Source organism: Trichomonas vaginalis, chromosome II, assembly GCF_026262505.1.
Source record: "Trichomonas vaginalis G3 chromosome II, whole genome shotgun sequence".
NCBI classification, from domain to species: domain Eukaryota; phylum Parabasalia; order Trichomonadida; family Trichomonadidae; genus Trichomonas; species Trichomonas vaginalis.
Genome location: NC_067204.1, coordinates 15,000,958 through 15,024,771, shown reverse-complemented (window position 1 = coordinate 15,024,771; position 23,814 = coordinate 15,000,958). Strand labels below are relative to the sequence as shown.

At 31.0% G+C, this 23,814-nt stretch overlaps 5 protein-coding genes and 1 pseudogene across 6 annotated transcripts, besides 11 other annotated features; all 6 read left to right on the top strand.

The window, feature by feature from the left end:
* Window positions 1-246: 246 nt before the first annotated feature.
* TVAGG3_0547670 (myotrophin family) lies at window positions 247-2,175 on the top strand (the record flags this gene model as incomplete). Its single annotated transcript, XM_001315845.1, has 1 exon — window positions 247-2,175. One exon carries the CDS (start codon window positions 247-249, stop codon window positions 2,173-2,175), a length of 1,929 nt encoding a protein of 642 aa, XP_001315880.1.
* Window positions 2,176-4,603: 2,428 nt separating this feature from the next.
* Window positions 4,604-4,958: a mobile genetic element.
* Window positions 4,959-5,012: 54 nt separating this feature from the next.
* Window positions 5,013-5,057: a mobile genetic element.
* Window positions 5,058-5,508: 451 nt separating this feature from the next.
* Window positions 5,509-5,549: a mobile genetic element.
* A 364-nt stretch (window positions 5,550-5,913) lies between these two features.
* Window positions 5,914-5,998: a mobile genetic element.
* Window positions 5,999-6,160: 162 nt separating this feature from the next.
* Window positions 6,161-6,248: a mobile genetic element.
* Window positions 6,249-6,802: 554 nt separating this feature from the next.
* Window positions 6,803-7,706: a mobile genetic element.
* A 97-nt stretch (window positions 7,707-7,803) lies between these two features.
* Window positions 7,804-8,143: a mobile genetic element.
* Window positions 8,144-8,985: a mobile genetic element.
* Window positions 8,986-9,299: a mobile genetic element.
* A 1,437-nt stretch (window positions 9,300-10,736) lies between these two features.
* Window positions 10,737-10,777: a mobile genetic element.
* Window positions 10,778-11,310: 533 nt separating this feature from the next.
* Window positions 11,311-14,365: a mobile genetic element.
* Window positions 12,606-14,284, top strand: TVAGG3_0547560 (annotated as a pseudogene). Its single transcript has one exon. A coding segment is annotated over exon 1 (1,679 nt).
* Window positions 14,366-14,582: 217 nt separating the features above from the next.
* On the top strand, window positions 14,583-18,733 carry TVAGG3_0547540 (kinetochore-associated protein 1 family; the record flags this gene model as incomplete). Its single annotated transcript, XM_001315848.2, has 1 exon — window positions 14,583-18,554. One exon carries the CDS (start codon window positions 14,583-14,585, stop codon window positions 18,552-18,554), a length of 3,972 nt encoding a protein of 1,323 aa, XP_001315883.1.
* A 220-nt stretch (window positions 18,734-18,953) lies between these two features.
* Window positions 18,954-20,027, top strand: TVAGG3_0547530 (spectrin binding; the record flags this gene model as incomplete). The annotated part of the gene is made up of 1 exon (XM_001315849.1): window positions 18,954-20,027. The coding sequence occupies one exon, from the start codon at window positions 18,954-18,956 to the stop codon at window positions 20,025-20,027; it is 1,074 nt and encodes a 357-aa protein (XP_001315884.1).
* Window positions 20,028-21,395: 1,368 nt separating this feature from the next.
* Window positions 21,396-22,473, top strand: TVAGG3_0547520 (spectrin binding; the record flags this gene model as incomplete). The annotated part of the gene is made up of 1 exon (XM_001315850.1): window positions 21,477-22,049. The coding sequence occupies one exon, from the start codon at window positions 21,477-21,479 to the stop codon at window positions 22,047-22,049; it is 573 nt and encodes a 190-aa protein (XP_001315885.1).
* Window positions 22,474-22,937: 464 nt separating this feature from the next.
* On the top strand, window positions 22,938-23,786 carry TVAGG3_0547510 (uncharacterized protein; the record flags this gene model as incomplete). The annotated part of the gene is made up of 1 exon (XM_001315851.1): window positions 22,944-23,534. The coding sequence occupies one exon, from the start codon at window positions 22,944-22,946 to the stop codon at window positions 23,532-23,534; it is 591 nt and encodes a 196-aa protein (XP_001315886.1).
* Window positions 23,787-23,814: the final 28 nt, after the last annotated feature.

Genomic DNA, 23,814 nt, shown 5'->3' with positions numbered 1-23,814 from the left:
TTAGTATGAAATGAACCAAATTTAATCACATTTGAGGAATATAGGAATATATTAAAAGTTCTGCAATAAGGCCGTGAACAATGCTTACAATTTTCCCTCCTTCCTTTTCAGTTTGTTACTTTCCAAAAGGAAGATATGCACTACGTTTCTATCGTTTCTTCGACAGTTTTTTTTCAGGTGACTGTATTATTTTTCTTTCAAAAAAAAATCTAGATTTTTGACTAGTCAAAAATTTTTTTTTTCATTATGAGTTCTGACTATTCTAAACAATATGCGGATTTTATAGGGGCGCTTGAAAAGCTCTTCCACATAAAATCTAATGAACCTATCGAAGATATGTGCAGAATAATTACAAATACTTTGATTTCGAAGTATCAACTTTCAATCAAGCAACTTACAAAGTTAATTCATGAGGCAATTAGATACAATTATGCATCCGGAGCGAATTACGTCAAAATACTCGAACAGATCGGGGCTGACCTAACCGGAGTATCGGATTATCATTTTGAAACGGAGGACTCGATTGAATTTATAGTTATGCATGATCAAATTGATAAGTTCAAAGAATACTTAACTCAAAATTCAATATCTGATGATATTTTTCTACAAATTCCTAATTTCAGGAATAATGCTTACAATTATAGTTATTTTGCAGAGTTATCACTAATTGAAGCATGTGCATACTTTGGATCTGTTAACATATTTTATTTCTTAACTTCAAATCATATTAGTGAAATAACTGAAAATTGTCTTTGCAGCGCATTAATTGGAGGAAATCAAGACATCATCAACGAATGCTTGAAAGAACATAAAATGGATATTGATTGTCTCAGAAGCATTATAAGAACACACAATCACGAATTGCTTGAATATGTTTTAGATAGAGAGATATTCGAGCTTGATGATTTTTATGGCGAGTATTGGAAATCGGGAAAAGAAAAGAATTGGATGAGTGATACAAGCTATAAACCTGTTTATGAAGATATCATCAGATATCAAAACCTTAATGCTGTATTTCTTCTATTCAAAAGGAACAAATATTACATCTTTCCATGGGGTGCTGCATTTCCGCAAACAATAGATATTTTCAAAAACAATACATTTTCTAACAAACATAATCACACTAAATGTGGAATTATTCATTTTGCATCTAAAGCGCAAAATTCTAATATTGGCAGATTATTACTTGAGTCATACAATCAAATTATAGTCAACAATAATGAAGGAGATGATGAATGTATTTCACATGGTATAAATATCAATGAAAAAGATAAAAATGGAAAAACCGCTCTTCATATCGCAGCAAAAAATAATAATAAAGAAACAGCTGAACTTCTTATTTCACATGGTACAAATATCAATGAAAAAAATAAAGATGGATATACCTCTCTTCATATTGCATCACGTTACAATTATAAAGAAACAGCCGAACTTCTTATTTCACATTGTACAAATATCAATGAAAAAGATGATGACGGACAAACCGTTCTTCATATTGCAGCATGGAATAATAGTAAAGAAACAACCGAACTTCTTATTTCACATGGTGCAAATATCAATGAAAAAAATAAAGATGGAAGAGCAGCTCTTCATGTTGCAGCATTGAATGATAATAGTGAAATAGCTGAACTTCTTATTTTACATGGTGCAAATATCAATGAAAAAGATGATTACGGACAAACCGCTCTTCATATTGTAGTATATTATAATAGAACAGAAATATCTGAATTTCTTATTTCACATGGTACAAATATCAATGAAAAAGATGATGATGGACAAACCGTTCTTCATATTGCAGCAAAAAATAATTGTGAAGAGATGGCAGAAGTTCTTATTTCACATGGTACAAATATCAATGAAAAAGATAAAAATGGAAGAACAGCTCTACATGTTGCAGCATTGAATGATAATAGTGAAATAGCTGAACTTCTTATTTTACATGGTACAAATATCAATGAAAAGGATGATTACGGACAAACCGCTCTTCATATTGCAGCAAAAAATAATAATAAAGAAACAGCTGAACTTCTTATTTCACATGGTGCAAATATCAATGAAAAAGATAAATATGGAGAAACCACTCTTCATTATGCAGCAGATCAATATGGTAAAGCAATCGCAGAAGTTCTTATTTCACATGGAGCTAATATCAATGAAAATGATAATTACCTGTAAATGGAGATGTCTTCATAATGAATCCAGCAACAGGACAATTTCATTTCAAAATTTCAAAATTTAGTATATCTAAGGCTCATTTATATGCCCAATGTAAATATCCTTCGCCAAAATCTCAGAATTAAGTAAATGTTGAGTCTAGAAGTCGAATACGAAAAATCTTACAAAGTTCTTACAATTTTCTTCTTTCAATTTTGGATCTTCTTTTTAAAAAATAAAAATGTAATATATATTTAGGGATTTAAAAAAAAGTTCGCAAAATGGCGAATTGCGCCACTTCTAATTTTTTGGCGAATTCGCCATTTTTCAATTTCGAAACCATATAAAAGGGTCTGTTATATTTATTTTGTGGAATTCTCGTTTTTATTAATAAAGGGTCTAACATTTTTATTGTGTGATAATCTTCATGATTTTAAGTTAGGGTCTATTATTTTTATTTTGATATTATTGTTTTCCTCTCAATTTTACTTTACAAAATGGCGAATTCGCAATTTGGCGAAGACGTTAACCCCAATATTATGTTTCCATTTTTCTTATCAATTTGCAAAATATATTTGATGAATATATATATCATGACAATAAAGTTCATATTTGTTCACGATTAAAAATTTACACTTTTTCGATGTTTTGTCAGGGGCGCGAAGCAACCCAAAAATGTCAGAAAAGTGTAATTCTCAGGTATATGATTATTTTTGCTTTTAATGCCGAACGGCATTTGAATCAAAAATAATCGTATGTCTGAGAATTATTATTATAGTCTCAAAAATACGTTACTTCACTTCATCACTTTATATGAAGTACTAATTTACTTTCTCATATAGAATATATTAATGCTTGTGTTTTGAGTTTTAGTAGCAAATTGAGTTGAAAAAAACAAAGTAAAATATTGAATTTTTCGAACTCATTTATCTAACATTAATTATAAGAAAAATATGAGCACATTTATCAGAAAGTAAATTTCTATAATAATTAATTGATTTTAAAGTGAATTTTTATAAGATTGAATTGAAAAAAGAAATTCGGAATGAATCCGAAACTCATTATGATCCTATCATAAAAACAATAGATATAATCCACCCTCCAAAAAAAGCCCGCCATAATATAAATTTTCTCAAAACCTTTCTAATAGCTTTATTATTCTATTGCAAATATATTCTCTCATATATTATAGGTGAAATAACAAGAGCATGCCTATCAAAGTCATTAAATATTTAAAAAATTGAACGAAAAATAATCATTGTTATCGCTCAGCTGTATAAGCATGTAGCTCGGGTTCGAAAGAATTCGATGGCAATCATTTTTTTCTTTTTCATTGATATTATTGTTTAAAATATAAACATGTGTTTAATGATCTATGTCATTAGAATATGGATATTATAAAATATTTAAAATTTGATTTTTAAATTTTCTGAATAATTATTCATTCCGATTTCTAACATACAAGCGATATCTAGTCAAATACTAAATACATAAGTAAACTTTATAATTTATTTGTATAATTAAAAAGAATAGATGTTATATTTTTGTTGCATTTATATTATATGGCATGTGTTCTAAGCATTAAACATTAAAATCAAAATGAAAATATTAGTATAGTATCAAAATGCACTTAATTTATTTCTTTATTTAATATTTTTTTATAATTCTCTTATTTTTGTCTGATATATTATAATTCCATGTATAATGCTATCTACTAATACATTAAACTCATTACATAGTTATATTTGCAAATTTTATGATTAATGATATTAAGTTTTTTCTAAAAAGCCTAAATATTTCAATATAAGTGCTTTGTCCTTCAGATATAGCTCTATATTAACGTAATACATTAATCATAATCTTGTATTATCTAATATAATACTAGATAAAATACAAAATAAATAAAAAGGAAAAAAACGAATATGATTATTCGTGAATCGAACTTACGACCTTTGGTATCTCAGACAGGATGAGATTCCACTATGCTAAGTTAGGGGTAGACCCTGCCAATTTTTCTGTTATAAGATGTTTTCTCCAGCGTACGGCTGATTTGCCACTTTAAGCCAATTGAAATTCTGAGGAATGATTGATGTTCTCAAAAAAATAGACGTTTAAGATTACCAAATCACATATTGTGTTGAGCCATTTGTTGTTGTGCATGAAAATTCGGTTCACTTCACTTCTGACAGAAGGTGATAAGTTTACATGACAAAAATAGTTTACATGGCAAAATATATAGGGTATTTTTTTAAAAGCAGTTATCTTTATATATAAAAATAAAACTTTTGATATATTTGAGTAAATGATTTATTAATTAATTTATTTTTTTTAAATCAAATCATATAAATATATATATATATAATAGTGAAATAGAACAAGAGATAATTATTGATGATTAAATTGTAGACGAGGATAAAAGTTTAGATAAATTAATAAAATTAGTGTGGAATCAGACAAAGTTTCCCGCTGTTTGCGAAGGAATTGTTGGCTATGATGTACTGATTCATGATCAGTACATCATAGCCAACAATTCCTTATACAAAGTTCAAAAACTTGGGTGCAATCAGTTCTGATTGCACCCAAGTTTTTGAACTTTCTTGAGGGAATGGAAGAGTAAGAGGTATACATTATGAATATATACCTCTTACCCTTCCATCCCCTCTCTGACAGCGGGAAACTTTGTCTGAATGTTAAACTATTCAGACAAAGTTTCCCGCTGTTTGGGAAGGAATTGTTGGCTATGATGTACTGATTCATGATCAGTACATCATAGCCAACAATTCCTTATACAAAGTTCAAAAACTGATTTTCATTTGGCAGATCCACTTCTTGTCTTTCCATTTTTTTGAATCAATTTATACAAATAAACATATAAAACACAAAATTATTATTTTATAATATAATTCTTAGATAATATATCCGATATGTAAAGTGTCAAAAATGAATTGAACCGAATTTTCATGCATTACAGTGTTGAGCCATTTGTAATGTCTATCTCTCATTAGTCAAAGATATCATACAATATGCGAATAGCTATGAACTTTGATGCAGAATACACGTCAATAATTAAAAAAAAAGTATTAAAATTCAATATTTCTTAATAAAAATATAAATAACTAACAAAAGTCTTTTCTATTACAATCATTTTCAACAAAAAGAAGTTCAACAAAATTCCTTCAAGATAAAAATCAAAAGAAAATGAATTAAAAAGCAGGTAAATTGTCACTAAAATGATAGACATTGTACAAGAACACTATAAGTCTCAAAAATAACCAAAATAAATTTTGAGAGATACAGAAAATAAAAATTTTAAAAATCTTACTCAGTATATATTGTACTGTAATATTTTTTTACTGTTACATTTTATGTTCTGTCAAAATGTAAGCTATTGAATTTTTTGAGAGGGAAATAATCGTCGAGGAAGTAAAAAGTGACACTTTAGGAAATATTATTAGAAATATGATAATAAATATATTTGGAAAAAATATGTTTTTTTCAAAAATTGAAATGTTCATAGAATATTTTGAAATATGTAGGGAATTGAATTCGGTAATATATGATAAACAGGATTTTTAAATTTCAAGGAAAAATAGCTTTTGTGAATACTTTTGAGAACTCTTCTCAAAGATCATGATTCAAATATATTAAAGAGCCAAAATATTAGAGATGAGTTCACAATCAAAATTTTACATTTTAATTATTTAGAAAAACGTATTAACCTCAATAAAAAATATCTCAAAGAGTAATAGTTAATTTAGGGTTTCCTAGCTATCTAGAGGGAATTGTTCCTTATGATGTATATATTTATAATGTATGCATCATAAGGAACAATTCCCTCGCTGAAGTGAGAAAACTTGTTCGCAATTGTTTATCATTTCGAACAAGTTTTCTCGTTTTTAATAACAAACTAAAGGCTATGAGGCACTGATTATATATTAGTGCCTCATAGCCTTTAGTTCCCAGTAGATAGCTGGGAAACTTTCTCCAAATGATAAGTTATTTAGAGAAAGTTTCCCAGCTATCTAGAGGGAATTGTTCCTTATGATGTATATATTTATAATGTATGCATCATAAGGAACAATTCCCTCGCTGAAGTGAGAAAACTTGTTCGCAATTTTTATCATTTCGAACAAGTTTTCTCGTTTTAATAACAAACTAAAGGCTATGAGGCACTGATTATATATTAGTGCCTCATAGCCTTTAGTTCCCTGTAGAAAAGATCGAAATTTTATTCTGATTTTAACTGATCTATATTTCGCTTGCGTTATTTGAATCTTTTCTTTTGCATATGTCATTCCTTTCACTTTTCGAATTTCATTTGCCTGCATGCTCTCTCGTTTTGGTTGAAAATCAACTCAATCTTAAAATGAACTTCTTCATTCTTTACAATAAATTCAATTTTTTTCGAGATATATCTTTATCTACCCCTATGTGAGCTGCATATTCTTTCTCGCTAAATTCCTTTGATTCTTTAGAGCTAAAAATCAAGTTTAATAAAAATAATGTTTATTCATAATTTTGAAAACCAAATTCAAATTTGAATGAGAATTTTTGAAAAAATATAGAATATTTCAATAGTTTGGAATCTCTTCAACTTCCCACTGCTTATTAACACATTTTTCCCAGAGCGGTTTATCATCCTTGGTCCATTTCTTAAATTTGTTGTAAACCTCTCTTGGAGTGTATGGTTGAACTCCAATTTTTGGATGAGCGCCATGTGGCATGTCATTGTATTTTTGCCTGAATTCTTCCAATTCCTGATTGATGCTCTCAAATTCTGAAGACTTTGGAGCATTTTTGTCCAGTGATGGCCAGAGGCGTTCAATTTTGCCATTTTGACGTGGCATGTATGGAGCTGATTTTCTGATTTGAATGTCATAAGTACTCAAAAATTTTGTGAACTCTCCCTCATTTTCTTTACCGTTATCTGACCAGAAACAGAAAGGTGCTCCATATTTTTGAACTGTTGCAATTGCCACTTTTGAAGTTTCTGTTGAACTTTTGTTACGAAGCAATTTCAATGCTAACAAATAACGACTTTTGTCATCAATTATTCCATAAACCGGTACAGTTTCTGGTTCTTTCAGAAAATGAATATCCACATGCCAGATTGTATTTGGAAGAATTGCTTCATAATCCACATAATATGCTTTTGGATTACTTTTATCTTTTTCTTTGTAAATTCCCAGAAATTTTGCTGCCTTAATAACTGCATTGTAACTGATTTGAAATTGTTTTGGATTCATATTGAGAGTCCAATACAATTTTTGAACCCCACATTTGTAATTTTCATAAGAATTCTGAACCTTCAAAATTAATTCTGGAGTTAATTCCTCTTGTGGAGGACCACTTTTAATTTTTGGTGTACCACCGATTTCTTTGAATGATTTTTTGAGAGTATTTCTTGAAATTTGTTTGAAAATTGTAACATTTTGATAAGAATATGGAACTTTTTTCAAAACTGTTGCGTAAGTTAACTCACCACTTTCAAGTTTTTCATACATATATCTTACCCATTCATTTGGAATACGAAGTCTCGAGTTTTCGTTCATTTTTTTTACTTTACAAAACTGTTTATTTTTCAGAATTTTTAAATTTGAAAAAATCCATTCTATATCTGATAAATAATATATTATTTTTCAATCAAAAGGGAACAGGACAAATTTGCCACACGGCACTTTTTTAAAAGAAAATTAATGGAGCGGAGCGATACTCTGCTGCAGAAGCCCCAAGGCTCCCAATCATTACGAAAGGGAGCCTCGGGGCTCCTGAGAATCCATCAGCAGAGGCCTTTTCATTTGGCCTCTGCTGATCAAAGATTCGGCGAAGCCATTCTTCGTCTCAGGAGCCCCAAGGCTCCCAATCATTACGAAAGGGAGCCTCAGGGCTCCTGAGAAACCTCTTTGAGAAGGTTTTCTTAAAGAAAACCTTCTCAAAGATGATTGTCAGCATTCACTCAAAATCTACCAAGAGTTTCAAAGTTTCAAATTGTTGTAAACGAAAACGATAAAAACAGTTTTGACAAAAAAGTGACACTTTACATGGCAAAAAATAGAGCCTTACTTTTGAGATACTTGAGATTGAAACTGAATCTTATGAAGCGGTGATCTTGAATCACTACATCATAAGGTTCAGTTTCATATAAAATTTGTTATTCTTTTGGAATTATTTCTTATAAGATTTTACATCTTTTAGCGGGGAATGTTTGTTATCATGTATATATTATAAATATTTACACGATAACGAACATTCCTCACTAAATTACTGAGAAACTTTGAGGAAATGTCGAACAATTTCCTCAAAGTTTCTCAGATTCATATAGATAACTAGAGTCCCTAGGCACTGATTCTGGTTCAGTACCTAGGAGGCTCTGGTTATCTAACGAACTGATAAAATGTTTTTAAATTTTGTGAATATTGCTACCTGTGAAGCACTGACTTCAAATCAGTACCTCACAGGTAGCAATTACATTGAAATATGGGAGAAACTTTGTCCGAATGTTAAACTATTCGGACAAAGTTTCTCCCATTTGTAGTGGAGATGGAAGGCTTTGAGGTATATTGTATTAATATATACCCCAAAGCCTTCCATCTCCACTTGAAAGTGTCCAAACTTTGGGTTAATAGTTTGCAATTAACCCAAAGTTTGGACACTTTCTAGAAGGAATTGGATGGTAAGAGATATACATTCATATGGTATATCTCTTACCCTCCAATTCCTTCCTAAAACTCATAAAAGTGGACCTTACATGCATTTAAAATTTGACATGTAAAGTCCACTTTTTGTGAGTGGGGATTTGACAGAGTCAAATCCCCTTTTTCGTTTACGAGAAAATCTATCTGAAATGAAGCTTTGAATCTCTTGTATATCTAATTGTAGAGGTACCTTTTCAAAATGTCTTCTATTGATTAAATTTAATCAGTAAAAGTCATTTTGAAAAGGTACATCTCTATAATTGCTATTGAGCATTCACTCTTGGAACCTTGGAGCTCTTGTGTAGTGCATGAAAACTCCAAGATTCTAGCATAAAACATATATCATAGACATAATTTCTTCAAATATAATTTAAGGTTATTTTTAAAAAATAAGAAAAGCGTAATTTAAGGTTATTGAAAAGTGACACTTGGCAAATTTGTCCCGCACTCCAATCAAAATATTTTGATTATCATCTCAAAAGTGTTCTCTAAACCTAGTTTTTCTTATTTTGGATAATCTTAATATTTATATTACCCAGATTTTCCTTACTTTTACCACCCCTCTAAAGCTGGGGACACCGCCTATCGTTGGGAGTAGCTATTAAATAGAACCACCAAGGGTATTTTTCGAACTGCTGGTGTAGTGTAGTGGAAACATCCGACATAATGATTCATTATGCCAAGATTTGATTCTCATTTAGCCAATTTTTTTCTTTTTTGGATCATGAATTTTTTTTGGGTCACTATAAGATTTGTTTCATGTTCTAAATCTGCTGCATATGTAATCTATTTTTATTTACCTATTTTTTAAAAATCTATTGGATTGCCAAATTTGAATATATTTAAAATCATAAAAATCCAAAAAAACTATAAATATATGTTTTATGCATAGTGCCGATACTCAAATATCAGATTACTTAGATCCATGAATAATATCCGAATTTTTTTTCTTAAAATTAAACTTCAAAACTTCTTGCAATCTTATTCTTCATCTATTGTAAATTTTTAAAACCATTTTTTAAAATAATTTTGCGTAAATTTTATTCTCATGTTGTTTTAATCGAAAATTGATACATTTTCAAAAAAATAATATTGACTTATGAAATTCATTTTTAAGGTGAAATAGTATTGTTTTTATTAAAGTATATGAATAATATATAAAAAATTAATGAATAATATAAGCAGATTTTTAGTTTACAAAACAAATATGAGCAATGCAATTTCAAACTTTTGCTGGCAATTTCGATATTGCTCAAGTTTGTAGTATTTGTGATACCTATAACATCGGCTTAATCAAAATTCGATTTTTCTTATGAGTTATTGAGAAAATTTGATTGCAATGAGAAGGATTTCGACGTTTTTGATAAACTAAGAGCTGAGCTTTAGGGGTTCAGTTCATTTATGGCTGTAGTTTGATGCGTAGATCTCTTTTTTATTGTAAATTCTTTCAGCATGGAGATCGAGAATGAATCTTTTGAGAACTTTATGAGTTTTTACACCCGTAAAGAGGTCCTTCGAGGAAAGATAGTCCAGACTACATGAAGATGTGGGTTAACCAAAAAAATCCGATGGTTCCCCCATATTCATGTAGATCTTCGAAAAAATGAGCACCAAAAAAGCCAAAAAAATAGGCTTTTTATTGGATTTGTACACTAGATCAATAATCTATTTAGGATCTGACACTCTTTTTAGCCAGAGATATGAGGTCCTTTCTAGGAAAACGATCTATTCATCCATAAAAAAATGAATTATCGTTTTCCCCAGAAATTACATGGGGAGTGGTAAAAGTAAGGAAAATCTGGGTATTATAAACTAATTGAACACCATATGTTTTTGTATACTTTTACAAAAAAATTGATAGATTTGTGATACTTTCCCCGACGATAGAATTGAATAGCTTACATTTTGACAGAACTTAATATGGAACACTAATAATATAATTTACTTGTGTAAAAATATAATTGAAAAGAAGAAGAAATTATTCAATATTATGAGATAAATAATAGATATTACCGAGATTATCTAAAAAACACGAAAACCATTACAGTATTTGTATGTTACTGTATTAATATATTTGAGGTTATGTGATAAGATTCCAAAAACAAGTATTGACGCCTATAATTTGTCAATTATTCACTTAAATTCAAAATGGTTATCATGAGCATCATGACTATACGAAATAAAGTTATAAACATACTGTAACTATTTGACATATGCAAAAATTATGAATGATTATAGCGAGATTAAGTATTTAATATGTCACTTTTTGAGTTCGCCGAATTCGAAAAAATCAGGCTGAGTTAGCGAATTTTCAGTAATTCACCATTTGGCGAAACCGTTTTTAAATCCCTAAATACCAGAATTTCATATTTCCCAGAAATAAAACGCGAGCTAATTATATGTAATCGATTTTTCAAGATGATAATATATCGCTTTTAAGATTATCGGTGCAGTGCGTCGGGAAACAATAAGAATTACCGAAAAAGTCTTCAAATCTCAAACACTCTGGTACCAACATGTACCAGACGCGAGTTTCCAATGCCCTCGTACGATTTTCTATTAAGATCTTCTTGAATGAGAAGGTCTTCATAGAAACTCGTACGAGGGCTTCTCTTTTAAATACTCTGGTACCTGCTGGTATCGGAGTCGACTTTACAGCCCTTTCCCCAATTTTGAAGCTGGGGAAAGTTTTCAAGCAATGAAAGGGAAGCTCTCGCTATGAGGTGAAAATCTAGAATTTTTACCTCATAGCGAGTAATCCTTTGTTAATTGCTTGAAAACTTTCTTCAAATTATCAAAATTTCGAGGAAAGTTTCCTTGCTTCAAAGTAGAGATGGAGCCCTTTGAGCCACTGCATATAGGTCAGTGACTCAAAATACTCCATCTCTACTAGAAATCGCCAAAATTTGGGTCGCAATCTTTGAAATGCGACGCAAGTTTTGGCAATTTCGCGAGGGACTTGCTCCATTTGGTGCATAGATTCACACTCTATGCACCAGATGGAACAATTCTTTCGCTGACAGCGGGAAACTTTGTCTGAATAGTTTAACATTCAGACAAAGTTTTCCGCTGTCAGAGAGGGAATGGAAGGGTAAGAGGTATATATTCATAATGTATACCTCTTACTCTTCCATTCCTCAAGAAAGTTCAAAAACTTGGGTGCAATCAGAACTGATTGCACCCAAGTTTTTGAACTTTATATAAGGAATTGTTGGCTATGATGTACTGATCATGAATCAGTACATCATAGCCAACAATTCCTTCGCAAACAGTGGGAAACTTTGTCTGAATAGTTTAACATTCAGACAAAGTTTCCCGCTGTCAGGGAGGGAATTAGAGGGTGGGAGATATATAGATAGACTATAAATCTCTCACCCTTTAATTCCCTCAAGAAAGTTCAAAAACTTGGGTGCAATCAGAACTGATTGCACCCAAGTTTTTGAATTTTGTATAAGGGATTGTTGGCTATGATGTACTGATCATGAATCAGTACATCATAGCCAACAATTCTACCTTTTAACCAAAGATAATTGATTCGTATGTAAAATATTAAGCTAAAATTCTCTTTCTTTTAGTACACATTCTTCCATTTCGTGTACATGTATCATATATTAAGTACTAGTTATCTATTCTATATCCTTTATCCCAATTTAGATACTCAAAGATAATTCTTTTTCAGAAGAAAAAAAATTTTTCTATTAAACCGTTATTTTTTCAATGTAAGTTTTCAATTTTATTTTTCCTTTTTGCTGCTCAATGCAACATCCTCCACCCGATCCTCCATGCGAGGTTGATCAAGCCATAGGATATTTAGAATATTCTCGTTTGTTATAGCTGCAGAGCTGCATGGTAACATAAGATTTGTCAAAGACCCACAAAAACTATCAATTGGAACAGGAGTATTAATCTACCACCGATGCGAATACGAAGGCTGCCCAGCAGGCTTTAAATTTATTAAAAATTTCGACAATTACATTTTTAAATCTGCAAACTTAACTTATATTCACTCAGGACCACCACCACAACATAAAAATACACCTACAAGTGGTACTTACCGTGCTTGGATTAAAAAATTTCTCATGAATCACGGAAGTCCACTTAATGCAACACAAGAAGTCAACAAAACGCTTGAAATACCTAAAGATCATACTTGTATTCACATGACTATGAAACAAACTGCAATCAATCAATTGAAATATTATTTACAACAAAAAGATCTTATGAGATCTTTACCAGACATATCTTTAAATCAATTTCAATCTTTACAAAACTATGTTAATCAATGGGAAGATCAACATGATGACCTTATTTATTTTGACATTCAAGGTGAAGATACTGATTTTCCAGACAAATTGGTTTTTATTTACTCTGATAATGATATGATCTCTCAAATTCATGAAAAACCACCAATTTATCACTTAGACTCTACGTTTAAATTAATTATTCATGGATTTCCTTTTTATGTATTAGCTACCAAATTTGCTAATACTCATTCTATCCCTTTGTGTTATTTTATAATATATCCAGATAATAGTGAAAATATTTCTTTTTGCTTAAGTAAATATTTTGAAACAACTCACACAGAACCTGAATTTATCATGTCTGACTGTGCACTAAACATTTTCAACGGGATTAGGAATTCATTTCCGGAGTGCAATATCTTTTGGTGCGCGCTACATGTAATACGCGCACTTAAAAAGAATCTCTCAAAGATAAATGATGAAGAGATTAGATCAGAAGTCGAAAAATTTATGAACATTTTATGTTATTATCGTGATTGCACAGAAGAAGATGCTGCAAAAATGTATAAAGAGCACATTATTGATAAAATTCAAGATCAATTGGAATTTAATCAATACTTTACACGTCAGTGGGACATTCATAAACAACAGTGGATAGCCGCTGCCGGACCAAATGAATTAACCGTTGTGAATAACGTTTCTGAATCTTTATTTAAAAAGATAAAATATCACGATTTTGGCTGCGTTAAAAATCAAAGAATTGATGTTTTTGTCAAAAATCTTTTAGAAGAAGTTGCACCCAATTACTTTTATCGTATTAAAAACGATTTACTTCAAACAGGTTTTATTCCTTCAATTAGAATTCGCGAGCCTCGATTGACAGATTATAAAACAAAATTGAAAAGAGAAGTTCAATCACGTTTATACCAAGTATTAAATTTTGTTCAGAATCAAGAAGCCAATTTGAATCCATTAAGATTTTTATTGGAAAATGCTGAAGAAAAACTTTCTCAAATAAATGAGAAGATACAAAATTCAATTACATATTTAAGATCGTTTGAAATTCCAAATGAATTGTTAGATACGTATATGTTAGAAATTAATGAATTTTGTTATAATTCTCCAGGTTATATTTTAGAACATTTCGAAGAATTTTTGGAGGATTTCAAAGAAAAGAATAATTTAATAGACTAAAAAATTTATTATTTTTATTTATTGTGAATTTTAAATTGTCACTTTTTAAATGTTACTCCCTATTGAAAGTGTCACTTTTTGTCTAACCTTGAAATTATGAGGAAAAGATTCCCCACATTTAGAAGGTCAATATGAAATAATCTAATCAGTTTTTTTGTATAATGAATTTTCTGTTACAAATTTTTTGCCAAAATTTTCAAAAATATTTGTTATTACAAAAGCAGAAGAAAACAAGTGATCAAATATTTTTATTTGAGAGAAAAATAATCGCACTTTTATTTTTAAAATCAATTTTTATATGAGTGAAAAATTTTCGTCAACAATCTCTTCTGACGAAGAAATTGCTGCTGAAGAAATGGCTCACTCGCTCGCTGATGATCTGGAAAAGACCCGGAAGTTCGGATCTTACTGCATTATTCACGAGCATTTCAATAAAAACGAATGTGAAGATTTTATTAATTCAAATTTAGCAGAAACAATAGGTCCGTATCTCGAAAAATTAAATATTACTAAGATATTGACACTTATGGAACGTCATCCTGAAATTTTAGATATATTTTTAACTTTTTTTGCGAATATTAAGCCAAAACAACATCCAGGAATTACGTATATACAACATTTAATCAATATAATCCCAAGATGTCCAATAAAATGGATTGCTTCTTTTGCATTAGATCTTGAAAATGCTAGACTATCAACAGCGTTCGTAAATTCGACGGTTTCGAGTTATATAAATGCTAAACCACACATATTAGATCAAATTCGCTTAAATAAAGAAACAATGAAAAAAATCTTAAAAAATTCAACGACAACAAGAGGAAATGATTACACAACTTCATGGCAAAGTCTTATGAAATATCGCGAGCAATGCAGAGAACTTATAGAATTTAAGTTTGACCTTACATTAAACGATTATACAAATTTAGATAAGTCAGAATTCGTCATAAAGATGATTAGTCAATGTGACAGACCAAACAAACTCGTAAGATGTCTAAGAACGCAGATAATTCCTTACTGTGAACTAAATTCAATCACAATTGAACCAATAATTTACCAAGGCATTGCTAAAAAGACCTGGGACATAAAGAGCAAGCTCAGTATCATTACAGAGTTCATGAAAAGTACGACAACGAAGCAAAAAGCCCTTCAAATCCTTCAATTTTCCGGAGAATCAGAGTATAAACAGATCGAAGAATACGCGCAACAGAACAACATCGATTACAATCCAGACCCCGACATATTCTCTAAGTGTATCTCTTCCTACATGCCTGTACAAAGGTCAGAATCCCTTGCAAATTTTAGTGTTTCAAGTTTACCGGAAAAAAACACTGTAACAAGGAAAGCTTCTCAGCCGATTGGATACAAGAGATCACCTTCTATCGATCTGTCATTGAGTTCTTTAGGTTCTTTGAGCCATTTTTCTTCAATTGCTGATGGCAATCCAAAAGATCCTGAGGAATACGCACTCAAACTCAAGAAATTCAGAAATTTAAAGCAGATTAGACCAATATATGACCTCGCTAGTACATACGGAATCGTAATTTCATATGATGGATATTCTAAGCTATTTTCTCGCCAGGAAATCTTCTACAAACTGATTTCTCGTAATGGCTGGGATGACATGGTAACGATTTCTCAGGTATTGGCCCTAAATACCAACGAATTAATGGATATTATTTCTCAAAACCATAATTACGCACAAAATGGCCAAGTAATTTTGCCGAAAATATTACAATATATTACTAGATGGAATTCAAACGTATTTTATCAGTTTACTGAAAGCTGTATGTTCGAATGTTTACCATTTACTCCTCTGAAGGAAATTATCGAGCTCTGGCATGACTGCTTGCAAAACGTATTCACCCTGATCAAGTACGACTCCTTGGATACTGTATTAATCTATGCAAGACTCTTAGAAGTTTTTAAAAATTTTCCTGACAACAAAAATTTACAAAATGATATATTTGACATCATGAAAACAAAGAAGGATCTCATAGAAATCAATGAATCCCTCATTGAGAAAGGTTTGACTGATGCAAGTCGTATTTTTATTCCTGATATCGAAAATTATGATTTCGATGTATTCAAAGAAGACTTTTGCTCCGGGGATATTGATAGAGTATCAAGAGCCTCCACGCAGCTACGTAAATTATCCTTTGAAAACGCGAAAGATTATTTGGAGAACGTAATTTTGACTCTTGACGGCTGCCAGTACTCTCTTTTAGCCTACTGCTACTCCATGTTGGAAGAACTAGGCCAGGACAGGAAGAGAGAGCTTAATATCTTAGTATCTTTATACGATGGACCGAAACACAGCGTCAATTTCCATGAATTGATGGAGAACCCTCTTCAGACTCTCCAAAACCATGTAAATAACGACACTCTGAACGGTCTCTTGAACGTTGCGAATTTTTGTGATGTTGGAAGCGACGAATTGATTGTTTACGTGATAGTAAACAAGATGTCATCCCCTTTTATCGATGACTACAGAGATTTAATCTTCTCGCTCAAAGACAGAACGCATAAAGAGTTATTAACTGTTTTAGCGCCGAGATTAAATAAAGAAGATTTGTCACTTTTCTATCAATTAATTGGTCTTGTAAAAGAGCAATTGATGACACAGATAGCCATGGATCTAAACAAGAATGGTTTGTCCGCTTTTGCTGAACAAGATTTGCTAATTAATCCTGTTAAATTAATTAGATCTCTTTACAACAAAATAGAGTTACACGAGACACACGGAAGAAGACTACACAAAATTGTTGAGAAAATTGCAAGCAGCTACAAAATAGACTTGAGATCATTGAAGTGGAATTTGTTGATGGAATATTTAAACGAAGATTATCCTGAATTAAAAGAAGATGAATTCAAAATTTATGGAACAACAAACGACGAAATATTAACAAACGCTGATAACGAAGTAGTATCAAAATGTCTCTTCTTACTTCGAACTCAAAACCCTGGTGAAGGCTTGAAATTCTTGAAACAAAAAATTGAATTTAAACTTAAATCAAAAAGTGACATGAGATCTCAAATAAAAAGTGCCATAAATTCCCAAGAAAAAATCAACACAAATTCGCAGATGATGAGTGGTACTAATTCTCAAGATAAAATTAGTACTAATTCTCAAGAGAAAATTAACACAAATTCTCAAGAAAAAATTAACACAAAATCACAGGGAATAAGTAGTACAAATTCACAAGAAAATCTTGTAAATTCCCAAGAGAAAATAAATACAAGATATCAAGGAATGAGTAGTACAAATTCTCATGAAAAAATTTGTATTTATTCCCATGAAAATAATGTTGAAAAAGGAGAACATGATGAAATTACGCCGAGAATGATAGCAAGGTCTATTTTGTGTATGTTTGGAATTGGTGATGAAGAGACAATAATGAGATATGTTACAAATGATATGAAGAATTTGGATGATTTATATACAAAGTCACTTTTTTGTGCACATGCGAGTTATTTTGCCAAAAAAGAATTTGATTTGGATTTGTTTAATCCAGAGAATATTGACCAAGTTTTGGAAGATTATTTAGATGAAGGATGGGCATTGTTAATTAGAATATATTTGTACATCCAAAATGATGAAAAAATCATCGAAATTCTTCCGAAACTTGCTGAAAAAAGAAAATTAGAAGTATTACATTTAGTTCCTTTAATCGCTAACCGCCAAATTATCAGAAATCCTATCGTTTTCAATTCAATTTTGAAAGTTATCGGGTCAAGTGTTGAAGACTTGATAAACAAAGAGCTGCATACTAAGCCATTTAAATCCAGGCAACAAACAATATTCCAGACTGTTTTGAATGTTGTTTCTCTTTTACCTCCTTTTGATTCTTTGATAATTAATGGAGAAAAACTTTTAATACCGAATATAATTGTTTTGTTAACTAAAATCGGGCATTCAAATGTTGCCGGTGAGTTGGGAAGTAGAATGAGTAATTTGAAGACTCGTTTGATGGCAATGAAATCTTTGATTGACGCTGGTCATTTCGATACTGCTTTGTCTGTCGGTTTTGACATGGGAAAAGTGTTCGAATACATAACAAAACACAAAGTTAGTGAAGCAACTCAGATAATGATTGACGAGAACTTTGTGAAATACACGTCTTGGCTGTATTTGAATCACAAAACAGACGCAATAACTAAAGTAGAACAAGCATTGACGAAACAAGGACGAACGAGAGAAATACAAAGAATGAAGAAAAGATTCGAGGATTTGGAATCGAAGAAATCTCAAGAAAGAATTCACATTGAATAAGTTTATATAATATATATATATATTGTAAGTTATATATAGTATATTTGTTTATAAATATTTGTAAAGTATTTTTATGATAATTATCTCCTTTTTTTATGCATCTCATCGATCATAAAAAAATGACCATTCTAAGTTTTTGACATCGGAGGTTTCTTTTTGTAAATCTATTTCAAATGCAGCAATATTTAATAACAAATATCTTATGTCTTACTTTAAATTGTTCAAAAAAATATTTGACGAATATATTTCATATCAGACGGAAATATTATCTTATAAAGAAAGCAAACTTAATAAAGTGTATTATAAGTTCTTAGATGCTATCCAAGAAGAAAAAGAAAAAATCAAGATCCTCAAGATATTTTATGCATCCATAAAGAGGACACCATTTTCAAGGCAATTATGGATGATGATTTACAAGCATTTATTGCTTTTACAGAGAGAGAAGGATTTTGTGAAGATCAAAAATATATGAGCGACTTCTATCCAGATTATGTTTACGCGTATCGAAATACCAATTATGATAACAAATATTCATTACTTGAATTATGTTGTTATCACGGGTCTGTTAATTGTTTTAAGTTTTTAAGAACAAAATTTAACTCAAAAATTACTCATTGCTGTGGTCAATATTCATTTTTGAGCGGGAATCCAGACATTATTGCCGAATGCATAAATAATCAGGACGATTTTTTCATATATTTTTATTCCATGCCATATGCGATCATTTCACATAATATTGACTTTATTTCTTTCTTGGTCAATGAGAAAGAACAAACTATTGATTTAGGATCTTGTATTGAATATAATAATATCTTAGCATTTTTGGTACATTTGGATCAATCTAAAACTATCGGCGAACATTTTCCTGCTTCAATTCATTTCAACATCAAAGGTCTCTGGGGATATCTTCTTTCACATGGCGCAGATCCTAATGCTACAACAACTGATAAGTTAACAGCTCTTCATTTATCAATTCTTGAAAAAAACACGCAAAGAGTACAATTTCTTATTGCACATGGTGCCAATGTTAACGTATTTGATTCTAATTTTAGAACCCCACTTCATTATGCTATAGAAAATAACTGCCTAGAAATAGCAAAAATTCTTATATCAGGTGGTGCAAAAATAAATGTTAATGATAAAAATTGTCAAACTCCACTTCATTATGCAGCTCGAGCTAATGCGAAGGAAATTGCCTCATTACTCATTTCACATGGTGCACTTATCAACGATCTTGATAACAAACATATGCCGCCTATTAAAGTTGCAGCATTACATAATAGCAAAGAAACACTAGAATTCCTTTTGTCACAAGGCGCTTCAACCCAAACATTATGGACTGAGAAAACAACTCTACTTATGTATGCTGCGATGGGGAATAGTAAAGAAACAGCAGATTTCCTTATTTCTCATGGAGCTGATGTCAACGCCAGTAATGTAGGGATGCGACGGTTTTACGCCATGACCGTTTAAAAATAGAATAATACGCCATTCGGCCGAATAACAAAACAATACAAAATTATCGCCGTCCTTTTTTTTTCTTTCTCTTTTTTTTCCTCTCTCTCTCTTTCTTTTCTCTTTCCTCTTTTTACTCCTCTTTCTCTTTTCATCATTAAACGTAGAAAGATATATTAATATTATTTTAAAATTAAAAAAAAATAAAGAAAGTATAATAAGTAATTATTTAGTTATCGATATATATATGTAAAGTGACAATCTGAGGATAATCTGAGGAGGAGTCTGAGGATTAGACCGAGGAGTAGTTTGAGGAGTTTGATGATAATCTGAGGAGTTTGAGGAGTAGTCTGAGGATAATTTGAGGAGTTTGAGGAGTAGTCTGAGGAGTTTGAGGAGTAGTCTGAGGAGTTTGAGGAGTAGTCTGAGGAGTTTGAGGATAATCTGAGGAGGAGTTTGAGGATAATCTGAGGAGTTTGAGGAGTAGTCTGAGGAGTTTGAGGATAATCTGAGGAGTTGTCTGAGGAGTAGTTTCAGGAGTTGTCTGAGGATAATTTGAGGAGTTTGAGGAGTAGTCTGAGGAGTTTGAGGATAATCTGAGGAGTTTGAGGAGTAGTCTGAGGAGTTTGAGGATAATCTGAGGAGTTTGAGGATAATCTGAGGAGTTTGAGGAGTAGTCTGAGGAGTTTGAGGATAATTTGAGGAGTTTGAGGAGTAGTCTGAGGAGTTTGAGGAGTAGTCTGAGGACTAGTCTCAGGACTAGTCTGATGAGGAGGACTCTAAGGAGTAGTCTGAAGAGTAGTCTCAGGAGGAAGATCTGAGGAGGAGTCTTATGAGGAAGATCTGAGGAGTAGTCTGATGAGGAGGGGTCTAAGGAGTAGTCTGAGGATGATGAGTAATCTGATAAGGAGTAGTCTGAGGATGATCTGAGGATAACCTGATGACTAGTCTAGGAGTGGTCTAATAAAAATGTAAAATATTTTCAAAGAAAAAATTCTATGAATTTTATATTTTAATTCTTAGCATTATACTGAATAAAATAAACATAAATATCAAAATTTGAAATTGAACACGCCAAAAAATTGATAATCCACATTCAATATTTTGTAAGTGGCGTACATTTTGAATACTCGCCGTACGCCTTGGAGTTCTCAATTTTGAATTCGCCTTTATGTGGGCGACCTCAGAAAAATACGCCATTAAGAAAATATTGTATGAGATTTTCAATTTGAACACGCTCTACCTTAAGGAATTAATTTTATTAAGATATATTTATATATAATAAACGATTACTTAAAAAAAGTATTTCATCGCTTATGTAAGTTTCAAAAAAATCACGAAAATAAAAAAATCAAGATTAAAATTTTATTTTTAATTTTTGAATTTCTCAAATGGCGAAATTTTTGGGCGAACAAAAAAAATGTACGCCCGGTCAAATGGCGTGTTTAACGCATCCCTAAGTAATGAATGGTATACCCCACTTCATTATGCAGCAAAATATGGGGAAAAGAGGTCGCTGAAATTCTTATATCACATGGGGCAAATGTCAACTCAATTGTAAATAATGAAAAGACTCCTCTTCAGTTTGCAGCAGAAAATGGGAAAAAAGAGGTCACCGAATTTCTTTTATCGCATGGGGCAGATGTCAACTCACCTGATGTTACTGGATGGACTCCTCTTCATTTTGCAGTAAAAAATTCGAGTAATGAAATAGCACAACTCCTCATTTGGCATGGTGCAAAAATTGAGGCAAAAAATAGTGATTTTGAAACCCCCCTTCATGTTGCAGTCAGAGAAGGCCAAATTGATAATGTCAAACTTCTAATCAAATATCATGAAGATGTTCATGCTTTAACAAGACACGGTTGGTCAATTCTTTTTATTGCACATTTTCATGGAAAAGATGAAGTAGAGGCCTTCCTGAAGTCAATTAAAGTGGATAAAAAACTAAAAAAGAAAAAAATAATAAATACTTATTTGGATATTGACATCATAATACAAAAGAAGAAGAAACATGCAAATGTAATAAAGATCAGGTAGCACTATATGCAACGGATATTCATGTCAGTCCGTAATACAAAGAACTTCATTACTATCAGATTATATTAACTTGATTAACTGCTTGCCTATATGATTTGTATTTTGCTTTAAATCTACTCATACAAACTAAAAAATATTTATTCATGATCAAATTCAATATTTTTATCAAATTATGAGGAAGAAGCCCACAAATAAGGGGAAAAATGTAGGTATATTTCACATCTGACAACATTTTCTTTGTGCTGTTATCATCTGAATGTAGCGATAGATCTGAAGGATTAATGATACTGCTATAGGTAGTTTTTTTTTAATTTATTTCTCAGAATTCTTGTTTAGCAACCAGAAATATCAACTATATCGAATTCTTATTAATGAAAATTAGTCATACCGTTTTTTAAATGGCTCTAAGATTTTGAAATTTCTTTCATCCAATAATACTATATTTTCTATACGCGCAAGCCATAGTGGATAGATGTTTCTATAGACAGTTTACTCTATGGCTCTTAGAATAGCAATATTGAGACCCGCAAAGTCCTTTAAAAATTGAATATACTCTCAAAATTGAGAGGAAAAGTGGAGCTTTAATGGGGAATAAATTCAATTTTTACATGTTATTGATATTCTTATTTAAAGCAATATATCCAAGTAACTAATGTTTTCAATTTAATTTACAAAAATTTTGATACAAATTTTTGTTAATATATTCAAATGAATATTCCATATTCAACACAATATCAATTATTTAAACAAAATTTATAAATGCCACTTTATTACCGATGATAAATTCAAATATTTACAAAAAAATCAAAACATATTGGACTCGATAATAACAACAACCAATATAATTGTACAGAAAATTTTCAATAGAGCGATCAAAAGTGTCATTGATTCAAAATGGAGAAAACACTGGATGACTTGGCATTGCTTTTGAAAGATTTCGATAAGGAATTCCTCAAAATGATGGACATAGATTCACTTAACAAACCTTTCAAACGAGTGATGTATGAAGTAAAGAAAAATTCGTCATATTGGCATGATGCTATTAAATATCAAAAAGAAATCTTCAATTTATCGAAGCACCTCAGAGATCTACACCCAGATGAAGAAGCAGAAAGTGATCTTAGCCAAGCTGAATTAGATTTTGTTGATTTACACGTAACATTGATGCCAATATATGATACAGTCATCGAAAAACTTCGCAACGAATGCAACCTTTGGAGAAATTTCAGATGCAATACCACCGAAGAGACCGATCAAACCACATTGTCACAGATAGAACAAGCAGAACAGAGAGCATGGAATACTGTTGGAAATACTCTCTCAAATTCTGAAGTTGGTGAGTTTACATTCACTTTATATCACTTTTCTCGTCATACCGCACCAAAGTCCATTCAATCACTCCAGTATCAAAACAAAAGGTTGTCAGAAATACATCTCAACTATATGTGCAATCACCCTTCATACAATCTTATTGAAGCTCATTGAAAAAAAAGTCTCAATCGATAGAAATCAAAATTATCCACAAATTTAAGATTATTAAGAAGGATTTTTCATATTTTCTACAGGCAATCACGACTTCTCTTATTAGTCGCATCATTTTAAGGAATATTATTTCTTCGAATATTTAGTAGATATTTTAACATGGATATTAATCCATATTGTTATTCTGATAATATTATTTGATATTAAATGAAATTATTTGCGAATTACAACTCATTTTTTTTATTTTTAAATATGTCTTAAAATTTTGTATCATAATATATTT